This window comes from Dermacentor albipictus, chromosome 5 (assembly GCF_038994185.2).
Source record: "Dermacentor albipictus isolate Rhodes 1998 colony chromosome 5, USDA_Dalb.pri_finalv2, whole genome shotgun sequence".
Taxonomy (NCBI): domain Eukaryota; kingdom Metazoa; phylum Arthropoda; class Arachnida; order Ixodida; family Ixodidae; genus Dermacentor; species Dermacentor albipictus.
In genome coordinates, this window is record NC_091825.1 from 29,933,390 (window position 1) to 29,947,529 (window position 14,140).

The window sequence follows — 14,140 nt, forward strand, 5'->3', positions numbered from 1 at the left end:
TTAGGCAAAGTGCAATGAAAGTTGACGAAAAAACAACTTGCAACCATTGGCAGCCCAACCCACATTGTACGCTTCACCTCGGATTCTAAAATAGAGGAGCCTACAGTCCTAGACCCTTGGTAGCAACAATTATAAAATACTATAGAGAAAATAGAACAATCTATTCAACCCCGCACAGCAAACTCAGCGCTGTGGCAACCTTATTGCGAAGATTACAGACGAACACCTACATAAATCGGCACACTCTCCACCTCATCTTCTCCACGGCATATAGAGACATGTGCCCGTGGTGCGGAGCAACACCGCCACTCTTTCACATCACGTGGGAGTGTGCAGAACACAGAGAACACGAAACAAATGGAACATGGAACGAATAGGAGGAGCTGCTATCTAGCCCGGCCCTGGATGATAAGATACGAGTAATCCAACGAGCTGAGTGGATGATGACCCGTGCCTGTACAGCATTGGAACAGAGGCACCACCCTGCCGGACAAACTCAATTTTAGAGCGCAGCTCTTTGGCGTCCGTTCCTGGGTTTCGCGTCGTCGTCGGCGTTGTCGTCGGCCTCGTAACCAGCTCGCCGACGAATCTGCTGCTCCGCCGCCGCGCATGCGCGCTGTCGTCTCTCCGGGCGAGGGAGGATGATGGAAGGGAGGAGGAGAGACTGTGGAGGAGGGCTGGCTACACAAATGGCTCTTTGGCGTCCGTTCCTGGGTTTCGCGTCGTCGTCGGCGTTGTCGTCGGCCTCGTAACCAGCTCGCCGACGAATCTGCTCCGCCGCCGCGCATGCGCGCTGTCGGCTCTCCGGGCGAGGGAGGATGATGGAAGGGAGGAGGAGAGACTGTGGAGGAGGGCTGGCTACACAAATGGCTCTTTGGCGTCCGTTCCTGGGTTTCGCGTCGTCGTCGGCGTTATCGTCGGCCTCGTAACCAGCTCCGCCCCCCTTTCATCCCCCCAGCGCTAGCAGCGACCGACTGATACCGCTTTCGTGAGTCCGCTACCGCACTCACGAAAGACGTCGTGCACTTCCTGCAACTCGCATTAACCGTCCATCGATCCACACCGATGTTAGTAGTGGGGGACTTTAATGTTGACATAAAGACAAACAGCAATTTCCTAACACTTATGCGGGAGAACATCCCGTTCCTCTCGCTCGTAACGCGTCCCACGGCTGTGACAACCACGCGAGGCACTTGTATAGATCTCGTCTTTGAGAATCAAGCATTGGTGTACCAAGTCGAACATATATCAGTCTATTTCTCCGACCACAAAGCTTCCTTCATGACTGTCAAGAACTGTTAGTGGAGTCTTTGTTAAAGGAATACGTGTGAAAAAAAAATTCTGTGATAGCGCATACATGTGTTGCTCGATTTCTTTGCCTCAATCTATCGAAAAGGTGAAACAGCTTATTTGCTGCGCTCAAATTTCGCATTAGGAAGTAACGTAATCGTCGGTAATTTTTTATCCCCTTACTCCCTTTGGTGAACTAAGGTAGGAGCCCGTCCAGTTTCTGTGTATAAGGAAGTTCTTCTACTACTACTACTACTACGCATGCGACACTGATGTTCGTAAGTTTACATTCTTGGGTAATAATGCAGGTATGCGGTATCTTGCCCTGACTATGATGATAATTTAACTGCACCCCCGCTGAAACGGGGCTGCGACAAATAGTCCTTAGCCTACTTGAGCTAATCAGGTAATCTAGACATGCTTATTGGCCTAGCATTTTGCCAACATATCCCTAATATTTTCTCTCTACCTTAAAATATTATTTGCCTACATGTGCCCTGTAACGGATCCAGTCCTAAAATATTTACCTGTTTTCTTCCACCAGTACTCTAAACGTCTTTTGCTTATCTCGACGGCTGGCCGTTAAGGCTTCCATCCGCTTTGAATCCCAGTGCTTCTGGAAGGCAGGCGTTACTTACGGGTCTCGGTGGGGTGAATACCTTCGCATGCCATTACGATGGGCTGAGTTGTCTCCGGGGGCGCGACTGGAGATCGTTGTTCGAAACGCGCCTTCAGTTCGCGTTCAACCCCGCCGCATGCGATTGGCTTAGGAGGCGCCGAGTCGTCAACCGCGCCCGGCGCCTCCTAAGCCAATCGCATGCGGCGGGGTTGAACGCGAACTGAAGGCGCGTTTCGAACAACGATCTCCAATCGAGCCCCAGGTTTTCGCTGCAGCAGGCACATGCCTCACACTGTTGCGAATTTTGGCTCCGGCATGTCTTTGTCCTTACACAACCAGATCGGTCCTCAAATAGCAAGGCACTGTCCTTTGTGTCGTTGTACAGACTTTCCTTTCTAGTTTCTTTCTTTTCATTCCTGTAAATCGCTATTGGTTTTTTTTTTATTTCCACGCATTGCATCCAGTTTACTGTCTCTATCCCTCTCATCTTCTTTTGATGACTCCTGGTTGCCCATTTACACTTTCAATTACCCTGTACTTGGTTCCCAACGTTCTGTACCTTTTCCTTCATTGTGTGTCCACGCAATTGAGTTACAAATATTTTGTGTATTTTAGCAGCCCGTTAATTTTCATTCACGTTTCTCAATCTTTTTTCGAAACTAACTTTCCTGTGCATCCTCGGCGTGTTAGACCATGAGACGGATATGGCACATCTTTTTCATCACGGCCATTATTTAGTAGGTGAAATTTAGGAGCAGGCACCTGGCTAATAAACCTTCATATGCTGCCTGAAAGCATCAAACCTGTCGCGGTGGATACCCATGTTATGCAGTGAACAAGAATATGTGGAACCGAGGCACCAATTTCTGTTAACCAGCACTCCGAGCGTCATAATCGATTCCTCAAGCTCCTCCCCCTTCTTGCGCCTTTCTTTATATGTTATTGTTGCTATGGTGCTCAAATACAAGAACAACTGCCGCAGAAATGAAGACAGCAATGACCGTTTGTCCTGATGAATGTGCTGGCCACTATCTACGTCACAGCAGGGCCTACACTTGTAAATGCAACAGGTGTATAGTTAATGTCCAAGTTCGACGAATAAATTTAGTGAGTGCTCCTCTTGTTGTTTACGACCTAAACCAATAATGAATCCACACGATAAAAAACAGTAAGTAATTTAGTAATTGTTTTCAAAATTTTCTATCGCACATGCATTGCGAGAACTGTTGACTGGAATAATAAAACACGAAACAAACACTTACTGCTTGCAGGCTCCAAGACTGTAAATGAACATGCGCGCATATAACTATTGAGTGACTATGACTTTGTGGGTGTGTCAGGCTGCTAAAAAAATGATATCCTCATTTTCGCGAAAGCCAACTTGTAAGAATCAGTACATGAGGGAGAATGACAACGCCCGAACTTCTCTACAAAGCTTCCTTCGTAGCAGTGTGTTTACTTATCAGCAGCCTCCATACGGCTTCATGGTCTATCGCGTCACTTCGCAGTCTTCAAGTTTTGATTAGCTAAATGGGTTGAGATTTGATTGCGGTGCGAGAAACGGCACCTGCTCCATGCAAGGACAGCGCACATTGATTTGTTTTATTTTGTCAGAACGCGGTCCTGCAGCGTGAAAGGAGCCATCTCGCGTTGATTATGCAACGCCATTCAACATTAGGTGACTGTGGCGGCCATGACAAAAACCTCTGTGCAGAAAGACTGAATGATCTCTTGCCAGTTCCCTGAAGCATCCTCTCAAAACAATATCATTGGCACTATTTTCGCGTACGTATACCAGGCCGTTGCTCAAGATGCAAGAGGGTAAGCTAACATAATTTTATTTCATCGGATGTATTTCGACATGTCTTCCAAGTCAACCATTACTTTTTCGTTGCGTAATGGAAGAACGCACCTTCCCACTGCTGAAGGTCAAAGACAGCGCGCTTTTGTCTGGGGAGGGCAAGTGCGCAGACATCATTTTTAGCACTGCAGTTAAAATAGCGTGAATTCAGCAACTCCGTACGTAAACAGAAGTGACTGGACCGAAAAAAAAAACACTACGATGGAAGGCGCTGATATGGCAGTGCGGTGAACAAAACAATTTAGAGAACAGCAGCGCGGACAAATTTTGGCTCACGCCGTACATTGGTGGTGACATTTGGCCTTCTCGGTGCAGGGTCCGCTTGCAGGGCGCAGTCAATTCGTGCTTCCATTCTCGGCTCAATCGCAATGTATAGTTAACTGCTGCTTTAATATTGCCGACTGGCGACTGTCAGGAGGCTGAAAGCTCAGAGCTGCCCACAACTTAGAGAGCAGCTCTGAAGACAGTTACAGAGATTAGAGATGTAAAACTTCATGAAATTTTGAGGCGCGGGAAAAAAACTTGTTTCTTTCATGATTTTTCAGAAAAATACGAAAAATTGCAAATGAAGAGACGATTGCGCACAGAGCTATGAAAAACTCAACACATTTATTTCTTTAACACCGAAAACGACATAACTGTTACATTATTGCATCACAAAAGTGCCAGCAGAGCTTCCGGGTTTAAAATTTAGGCACGATTTCACGTCAAGGCATTGATTTCACATCATAGCGTGAAGACCGACTATTGTACCAATCTGTGTCCGATTCATTTCCGGCGCTGACGACAGCCTTTTAAACAGAAACTTTTAGGTACGCCGAAAGGAGCCGCATCACAACAGCACTCCGTGGGGAAGCTCAGTTTTTTTTCTTAATTTTATCCTGGCTCAAAAACATACGAAAAACCCTGCTTTCTCAGAAATTTTCAATGTTTTTTTCAACCACTTACCTCCCTAAGACACAAGAAAACAAGAAAGGTTTTTTTGTACTCTCTTTCCTGCTGTTTTAACGTTTCAAACAACAATACGCACGACAGCCTGGCAATGAACGCAATACAACCGCAATTATTCACGCTTATTTCTCCTTATTGCATGACCAGCAGGTCCATACAGACGCATAAACTGATCTCGTAGTACCCTAAGTTTCTATATCATCAGCAAAATGAGATTGCAATGCACGCACATAATTGTTGCTGCAGCGCCACCGTAGTGATAAGCAGCCGCTGTTTCAACCAGCCAACAAGCCCTAAATGCCTCAGAGACGCTCTATATGCAGCAATGAACGAGAGTGCTTTCTGAAATTTAAGCAGTGTCCATCGGCCTAGTAACGTTATACAGTGGCAAACGTGAGAAACCGAAAATGCAGTAGTCATTTTATATATATATATATATATATATGTATATATATATATATATATATATATATATATATATATATATATATATATATATATATATATATATATATATATATATATATATATATATATATATTCTCACCATGCTCCGGCGCGTTCTTTTTGACAGTGGTGTGATTGGTGCGTCGCACGTAGTCCTCATATTCTGTAACGCGCAAGAAACAAGAAACAAGACCGATGTTTATTTCTGTACGCAAGCCGTCTTTCTCAGCCAAATTGTTAAGAGGACTTCCGCGACAGCCTTCGTGTAGCGAAGGCCGCCGTTCGATGGCGTGGTCGCTATCAAATGTAAATGTAGCGCAACGTGCGTGTGCACTTTCGTCGTAAAAGAATGTTATCGAGTGCTCGAAAGCGTTATATAAGGGTAAGCTTCCCAACGGGCTAGTCATATGCGGGCAGTGTTTTAACCTATGTGGTTTGATTGTAGGCTACTGAAATTTCTTAATCAAACGTTCAAAGAAACAGCTTCGCCGGAAATCGGGTCGTGATTGGGCTACATGGCACAGGTTGACTCTCGTTTCGTCGCATCTCTACAAGCTTGCCGAGCCTCTTGTCACATGAAAAACGGCTTTTGCGATATGGCAGCTGGGTAGTTTGTTACTACAGCTCGAGTAACTTTTACTTTCTTTCGTCTTAATAAAGAAATTCTCAAAGGCGCACATATGTACGCCGTCGCAACATTGCTACAACAGTCGAGAGACCGTGACTGATGATGTAACACGATGATCATAGCTTAAGATTACAAGTAGTACTTTTATAAATGTAGCATGTTATTTGAACTATGTTGACAACCACTTAATAACCCTGAAATTTGTCCTCTGTGAAAATAGTGAACGGCAGCGTATGTATAAAGTGGCTCGTAAGGAGAAATGGGGAGACTCACCGGCGATCAGCATAAGCGCGACCACCATGCCCGAGAGGAACATGAGCATGCAGAAGCCGACCACTATGAAGATGTCTTGCGTGGCGTCGGCACGGCGGTACGGCGCATAATGCGTGGTGCTGCGGGCGAGAGGATCCAGCGCGTGACTTCTAAACTAAAGGACGTATCTTCTTACGAGAAGACGCGATAGAAAGCTATGCGGATCCCATGCACTGTGGGAATCAATGTAAGCTGTTCTGCTTTGCTTTCAGTGATGGCAATTAGCCGTGATGTCTACGGGGAATGTTTGAGTTCTTCTGCGTTAAGTGCAATACGTGAGCGGCGAGTTGATGTGGAACGTTACCGTGCGTGCACCACTGCTGTCGTTCTGCCGCACGACGCGGCCATTGAAATGAGAAACATTTGAAATCCACAAGACACACTGGCTTACTTACATAAGCTCACACTAGGAACAATAACTACAATACGCTTTAGAAGACACGACACCAGAATTTATGCAAAATTAAAATGGAAGTAGCTAGATAAGGGGTCTAATTCACAAAGCTTTATCTTCGTAAGTGTTATTTTATATTGGCCGGCTGCCTCCGTTAATATTACGTACAGCATTCGCGCTGGCTAGCATATGCTTTTATTAGTGGTTTTAGCGTATCAACATTTTGCGAATACGGGCCTGTATTCGGTGTTCACCGTTGGTTTAGTTAGCGTCATTTCAGTCGAGAGGGTGAAGATGACAGTGCGTGCGAAAAAGCAGCACGAGATGACATCCTGTGCACCGAGGTGTGCCCTCTCCTCTCGCTTGAGCGTGCACATTAATCGCTAACATTTCCGTGAAGCTACCCATGGCGGCTTGAAAAGCGTCCATGTTGCCGTGATCATCACAACCGTCTTACCCCGTCATTCCTGCTGCGAGTTCTGGACCTGGTGGAGGCGGGGAAGGTGAATTGACTCTGGTTAGCACAATAATCAATCAGTCTGCAAAAATGAGCTAATTTCAACTTCCTCAGAATTGCGCAACAAATACTTGGGCCAATAGCTTATGTGGCTAGTGCGTGATTAAATTAGTTAACTATATATAGGTCAGTCACGCACGTGCTGGCTGAACTAGTAAGAGTGTTTATTGGAACAAGCACTATCTGGCTGAGGAAAAGTCGGGTGGATGACAGGTTTCTCTTTTCACGTCCTCCAATTCTATTTGCCTCGACGCTCTGTCGTAATTTACATTGAACAATTGCTGTGCAACAGCTGGCATAACACTAAAGAACAAAAGCATCAAGGCAATCTTAGCAACCATCAAATGCTTTTACACATGCTCGCCCCAACGGCCTCCTGTTAAGATTTCGACGGAATACCATCTGGTCAGGTAAAAACATTGTTAAAATGAAGCAGGTCGGTGACCAAGGACAAAATAAAAAATAAAATAACGTTTGGAAACCCTTACGGATCCCTTGCTAACAATGTAATTTCGGTTGTGCACGACGTTGCTAAGTAACGTTGAGCAAATGACTCAATGTTCGGGGAGTACACGTGGTTTAGAGTGCCACATGATGTATTGATTTTGGTATTTCTCGTTTGAAATTTTAGTGATTCCAGATTTAACCGCGTCATCAACTTTTCTCTGTGGCCACGATACGCGCCCAGTCTATCTCGTGACCCGCCTTCTCGGCATGCTCTGCGAGGGTATTTGTCACTGTGCGGTCTCTGGATCGTTCTTGTGCTCCTTGAGACGCCTGCAGAAAGTTCGGCTTTCGCCAGTGTGCACAGATTCGCAGTGAGCGCGTAGAATCTTGTATACCGCACCGGGAGAACTTGCCGTAGGGAGAGGATCCTTCACGTTCATCACGCCACCTTTAAGCTTGCTTACTGGCACATGCGGGATTTGTGCACCACGTTTCTTTAAAATACGAGCCGGTACTTTCCTCACACCTCCAATACACAGCGTGCTCCTGTCTTGATCCTTAAGCGTCCATGGGAAAGAGATTGTACTACCAACTGCTCTGTACTAATGGTGCTGCTCCACCCATCTACGGCTTGCCGAACATCCACAAGGGTGGGATGCCTCTGAGGCCCATAGTCGATTTCACAAGGTCCCCCCTGTTCTGCCTGTCAAGGAATCTTCGCGGCATCTTGGCTCCCCTCGCAGGAAAGACGGAATCCCACCTCCAGAACACAAGTGACTTCATTAACAACGCTAATGGCATCACTATGGATGAAGATGAAGTACCCGCGTCGTTCGACGAGTGCTCCTTTTCCGCAAGCGTTCCTATTGATCGTGCCGTCGAAGCTTCCGGAAGCTTGCTTCACAACAGCCCAACACTGCAGGATCGCACACGGTTGGGCGCCACTGAGCTGTAGGCTCTATTAAGGTTTTGTTTGTCCAACACGTACTTTTCGTATAATGTCGCATTCTACAGGCACGTTTTCGCTACGGCGATGGGGGCGTCCATTTCAGTCACGACGGCAAATTTGCAGGCGGAAGTACTTGAAGCCAAGACCGTGGAGTAATTTCAGCCTAGGCCCGAGGTCATCTTAGGATACGTTGACGAATGCTTCTGCGTCATAAACAAGAAGAACATGCAACGTTTCCTCGGCTGCCTAGCGTCGGGCCTTACATCAAGTTTACTGTGGGAGAAGAGAAAGATAATTGCCTCCCCTTCTTGGACGCACGGCTAAAGCATGCTTCCACCGGCCTCACCTTCTGCGTAAACCGAAAGCCAACCCACTCGGATTGACACCTCTGTTTCGAGTCAGTTCATCTGACAGGCCACAAAGGCTCAATGGTTCGTTTGTTAGTACAATGGGCCCTCCGCACCTGTTCTGATGCCAGCAGCCTGCAAGAGGAGCTTCGGATCATTGAAGAGGACCGAACGAAAAATGGGTACCCCAAGCATTTCATTCGGGCAACAAAAATATCCTTGATAGATAATAACACACTGGTCAACAAGCTATGGACGCTTCAGCACCGAGATAGACGCGCGCTGCTGTTCCGTATATTGGAGGTGTGAACGAAGCCCCAGCTCATGTTTTTGAGAAACGCGGTGTACAAATCGCGCATGTGCAAGCACGCAAGCGTAAAGGTGACTTGTTGAACGTGAAGGATCCTCTCCCATGGCGGCTCGAGGCGATAAGACGCGCGACGGAACGGCTCCGTTGAAATCACCTGAAACACCAGAAATATCAACAGCATTGGTGCCATTTTCGGCACAAAGCAACGCGTAGTGGACCGGCACCTCAGGACGCAATTTGGGGTGAGTTGAATGGTTTTTCGAAGCTCTACGGCTGCTCCTCCGAAGACTACGTGTAAAGGAGTCGCTAACCCTAACCGCCGGAGCCTCGCCGGCGGCTGGGCACATCGACGCCTGAAGCGTCATGGACGAAGAGGCAGCCATGGAACCGCACGATCAAAACGGTGAGGAAAAATTCAGTACTATTCCAACCGTGATACGCCTCGCCAAGCCCAAGATCGTCATTCTGCGGCTGGGGACTAAAATCAACTTAAGAGAAGCCATGCCCTACCATGTGAGCGCTGCCATCACGGCAGCAGCTGGACTTACCACAACCGAATCTCGGGACGTCACTACCCAAGTTAGACAGCTGCAGAACCTTGTAGTTGCGGAAAGCCGGCGAGAATCTGCGACGCAGAAGCTCGCCGCATTCAAGACGTTGCAGTTCGGAGGGGAACAACACGAAATAACAGCATACGTGGCGCATGAGCAGGATAACGCAAGGGGCGTAGTTAAAGGGCTCCCACTTGACGTCCCGGACGACGAACTGACAACAGTCATAACTCTTGAAGATCGGGAACTTCTAGCAGCGAGAAGACTGGGCCGATCAACAGCTATACTCATCACTGTCAAGGGACCAGAGCTACCCAAGAGAGCCTTGGGAGATCAGTCACCAAAATACAGCCATACCGTCCCAGGGTGGTCCAGTGTGCAACATGCTTCACCATTGGGCATCGAGCCGACGTCTGCCCCAACGCGCGGAATTTTGTGCGGTGTGAACAATGCGGGCTTCAATTCCCACCGGACCAAAGACCGGACAGAACACTGCACGAGTGCGAAATGAAGTGTGCGAACTGTGGCGGGCCTCATGGGGCAAGAGATCCCGATTGTCCAAAGAAACAACAAGCAGACCGCATGGCCAGATTGGCGGCCGAAAAACGCAAGCAACACACGTCAAGGAAAGAAAACACGAGCAATCGACACCCGAAAGCATACCGCAATAAGCCACCACCTAAAAACGACACCAACTACCCAAAGCTGAAGACACAGAATCGCTTCGACTTCCTAAGAGAACCATCACCTGAGAACGTGCTGAGGCGCTCCGAAAACTCCGGCAGCCTACCTGACCTCAGTAGGCGACAACCACACAAAAGCACTACACCACCAACGAACAACGCCAAGAACAAGGCAAACAAGAAACCTCAACAAGGCAGTGCAGAAGTCAAAGGAGCATGGAGGTCACGGGCAGAGGTAAGTCCGCCAGCTCTCACTCCTCAGGGCGGTACTGACGACAAAAACAAAACTAATCCTCCCCATAACCCCACTCAGTCACATGCAAGACAAGAATCATGGTCAGGATAGCTGCATACAGGAACACAGCGAAACCCAACCCACGAAACAACCAATGACAGCACGCTTGCCTACATTCTCAATGAAATAGCAGAAATTCGAAAAGAACAAGTAGATTTCAAAAAAAGAAGATGCAGAACGCGACAGAATAGTAGCGGAAATGCAAAAATAACTCGTTGCTATTACACAACAACTTGCCGCGCTAACGCAAAGCGTGGAAACCTTACAACGAACCTTTAGAAAACGACTTCCCGCCAGGGAGGAAGCGCACCCCTATAAACAAGGCCATTCTAGCAGTTATGGAGATTAATGACAGCAAACGTAACTCACTACACAAAACGGCTGTTACCGTATGGCAATGGAATTGTAGAGGAATACGCCGTAAAAAGAACTCTCTAATACAATACCTCACACACACTGCGCATAAGCCGGACGTAATAACTCTTCAGGAAACCAATGCACCGATCTCCCTACCGGGTTACACGGCCTACCACAATCGAAGTATTACACACCAGCCCCGAAGGCGAACCAATGATGATCCGATTAGTTATCCTACAATGACGGTGACACTGGTGGCGAACCAACATACGGCCTTACACGAGTACCTCAGTCATATGAACAACGGGGAAGAGGAAAGCGTATTGGTTAAATGCCGCTTCTTCAAACGATACGACTTAACCATTATTAACACCTACCGTACTCCTAAAGGACGGGCTTATCGCAAAGCATGGACGAGCTTGCTCAAAGAGCATGGCAAGAAGGACTTGCTATGGGTAGGCGACTTCAACAGCCACCATGAGGCGTGGGGCTACAATCATAGTACGCCAAATGGAAGGCAGCTCTTACGAAATGCAAGTGATGCCCACCTATCGCTTCTGAATGACATAAAAACTCCCACTCGTATGGGAAAATCAGTGGAAAGAGACACAAACCCAGACCTGACCTGGGGCCGGACAGCTAAGGAAGGGGAGTGGAAAAACACCGGGGAAACGTTGGGTAGTGATCACAGCATCATAGACATAATCATTCCCGTACCACAGAAGCAATGTACGACTAAAAGAAATCGCACTGCAGCCACAAATATCACAGACTGGGATGCTTTCAGGAGTTTTCTCCAAGGAGCGCGTCCTGATAACCCGGAAGAATGGGCGAAAACACTACGCACCGTGCACAAGGGCACAACCAAGACAGTACAAAGAACTGAAGACCACACGCAAATAGACAGACACCTACTTAATCTATGGGACAATAGGCACAAGCTACTTAGAAAATGGCGAAAGAACGAGCTGAACAAGCGCTTAAAATGCCGTATAGATAGCATCACCAAGGAGGCGCAAGAATACGCCGACAAACTCGCAACTGACAACTGGATGCAGATATGCGAGCAAGCCGGAAACAACGTGCACACAAGCCGAGCCTGGTCGCTTTTTCGGGTGCTTCTTGGGCAACCCAGGAGAAAGAACCACCTGGAGGCAATCCAACTAAGGGAGGATATCGGAGCGCACGATCTCGCAGAACAAATAGCCAACCATTTCTTCCCTTCGGCCACCTTACAGAAAGATCAGCGACAACTACCATCCACACAAGATTGCGGCGAGGTAGCTGCAGACCAGCCATTTACAAGTGGGGAGCTTAAAGCAGCCATCAATGCAAGCAAAAGACATACGACACCTGAAGTGGAAGGCATCACAAACAAGATGCTGCGCAATATGCCAGACACACAACTGGAACAGCTCCTGGCTATCATAAACCAAGCTTCGGAAAGCGGTGACATACCGGAGACCTGGAAAATGGCTACTGTGATCCCAATACCAAAGCCCAATAAGACCCCAAGTGCCATCGGCCACCTGCGCCCCATTTCTTTAACATCATGTCCGGGAAAGATTGTGGAACGAATGACCCTAACACGACTCCTATGGCAGCAGGAATGTTGCACTTCTGTCGATCCTCGAGTCATTGGTTTTCGAAAGCACATGTGCACACAGGATGCGATGCTTGCCATACAAGAAATATACAGAGCACAGAGCAGCAGCCAACTCAGAGCCATAGTGGGGTTGCATATCAAAGGAGCATTTCATAACGTTACCCATGAAGCGGTGCTCGAAGCACTGCAAACCATGCAACCAGGCCAAAAGCTTTACAACTACGTAAAAGGGTTTCTTACAAACCGCACAGTTACCGTGAAGGTAAACGAAGAAGAGTCCGAAAAAAGGCACCTGACAAGAGGTGTACCCCAAGGGTCGATTCTTTCACCCACACTATTCTCGCTAGCATTAAGCAAGCTGCCAACTCTCTTGAGGCGTGTAGAAGACCTTCACTTTACAATTTATGCGGATGACATTACGCTCTGGGCCAGCAGAGGATCTCCAGCTGAAATTCAAGAGACACTGCAAACAGGTATTAATGTCACGGCGCTATACCTTCAAGAAAGGGGCCTCGCCCTGTCCAGTGCCAAGTGCGAGCACATAGTGGTAACCAACCAAAGAGAACCGCAGGCAGAAGAGGAACGAAAACTAATAACACTACAAGTGAACCAAGATATTGTCCCGAGAAAAACGCATATTAAGGTCCTGGGCTTTTGGCTGCAGGACAATGGTAAGGCCGACGTTTGGGTGCGGTAAACAATTCGGCAGCTCCATGAAGTCAAGAGGCTACTTACAAGAACAACACAAAGGGTGAGAGGTATCAAAGAGCACCAACTCAGAAGACTCACCATGGCCCTGGCTATACCTCGAATAATGTACCAATATCCATACTTACAAGTCACCAAAACACAAAAAGGCAAACTTGAAACCATGCTCCGGCAGATAACGAGAGTTATTCTAGGCACCCCTGCATATTCGCGATCCAACCGAGTTGATGAGACGGCAGTGCTTCCTTAACTGGATGAGCTGAAACAACTCCACCAAGAGGCACAATTTAGTCGCCTGAAGCTATCTAGACAGGGACGGGCATTTATGCGTGATCTAGGCTACGATGTCCCACAATGCCCATACAGGGAACAACAATATCCCCCGTGGGACACGCTAGACCATATTACCGTCGACCCAATACCTCGAAATATGGCGGCAGACACACAACCAGAAAGACGACAAAGTCGAGCACTACACCTCAAGGACGACACCGAAGACTGGATCCTATACACGGATGCCTTTCCAAATAATCGAGGCTTCTGCACAGGGGTGGCAACCGACTCTACACCTTTATCATGGGGCCTACACTGCAATATTACGTCACAACATCAAGCGGAACTTACAGCTGTCGTGGAAGCCGCGACCATGCCAAATCCACACGAACGAAATCTGCTCATTCGAACAGATAGCCAGGCTGCATGCAGGGCACTCGCAGCCAGAAACGTTTCCGCGGCACTACACTCAGCATTAACAACGCACCTCAACGCACACCCTAACATTAGAGTGCGGATTCAGTGGATTCCGAGCCACGCAGGGATCAGAGGGAACGAAGTGGCACATGCCACATCCCGCGCAAATCTCCCGGGC

The 14,140-nt window shown here is 47.8% G+C and overlaps 1 protein-coding gene across 1 annotated transcript in view; it reads right to left on the reverse strand.

The window, feature by feature from the left end:
* The window catches only part of LOC135913821 (uncharacterized), a 72,021-nt gene that overhangs the window by 31,815 nt on the left and 26,066 nt on the right, over positions 1–14,140 (reverse strand). The window contains exons 2-5 of the mRNA XM_065446514.1: positions 6,960–6,987; positions 6,070–6,188; positions 5,269–5,331; positions 3,172–3,189 (exon numbers count right to left, since the gene is read on the reverse strand). Coding sequence (XP_065302586.1) covers positions 3,172–3,189; positions 5,269–5,331; positions 6,070–6,188; positions 6,960–6,967 — 208 coding nt within the window. The 5' untranslated portion in view covers positions 6,968–6,987. The remainder of the gene's footprint in view (positions 1–3,171; positions 3,190–5,268; positions 5,332–6,069; positions 6,189–6,959; positions 6,988–14,140) is intronic.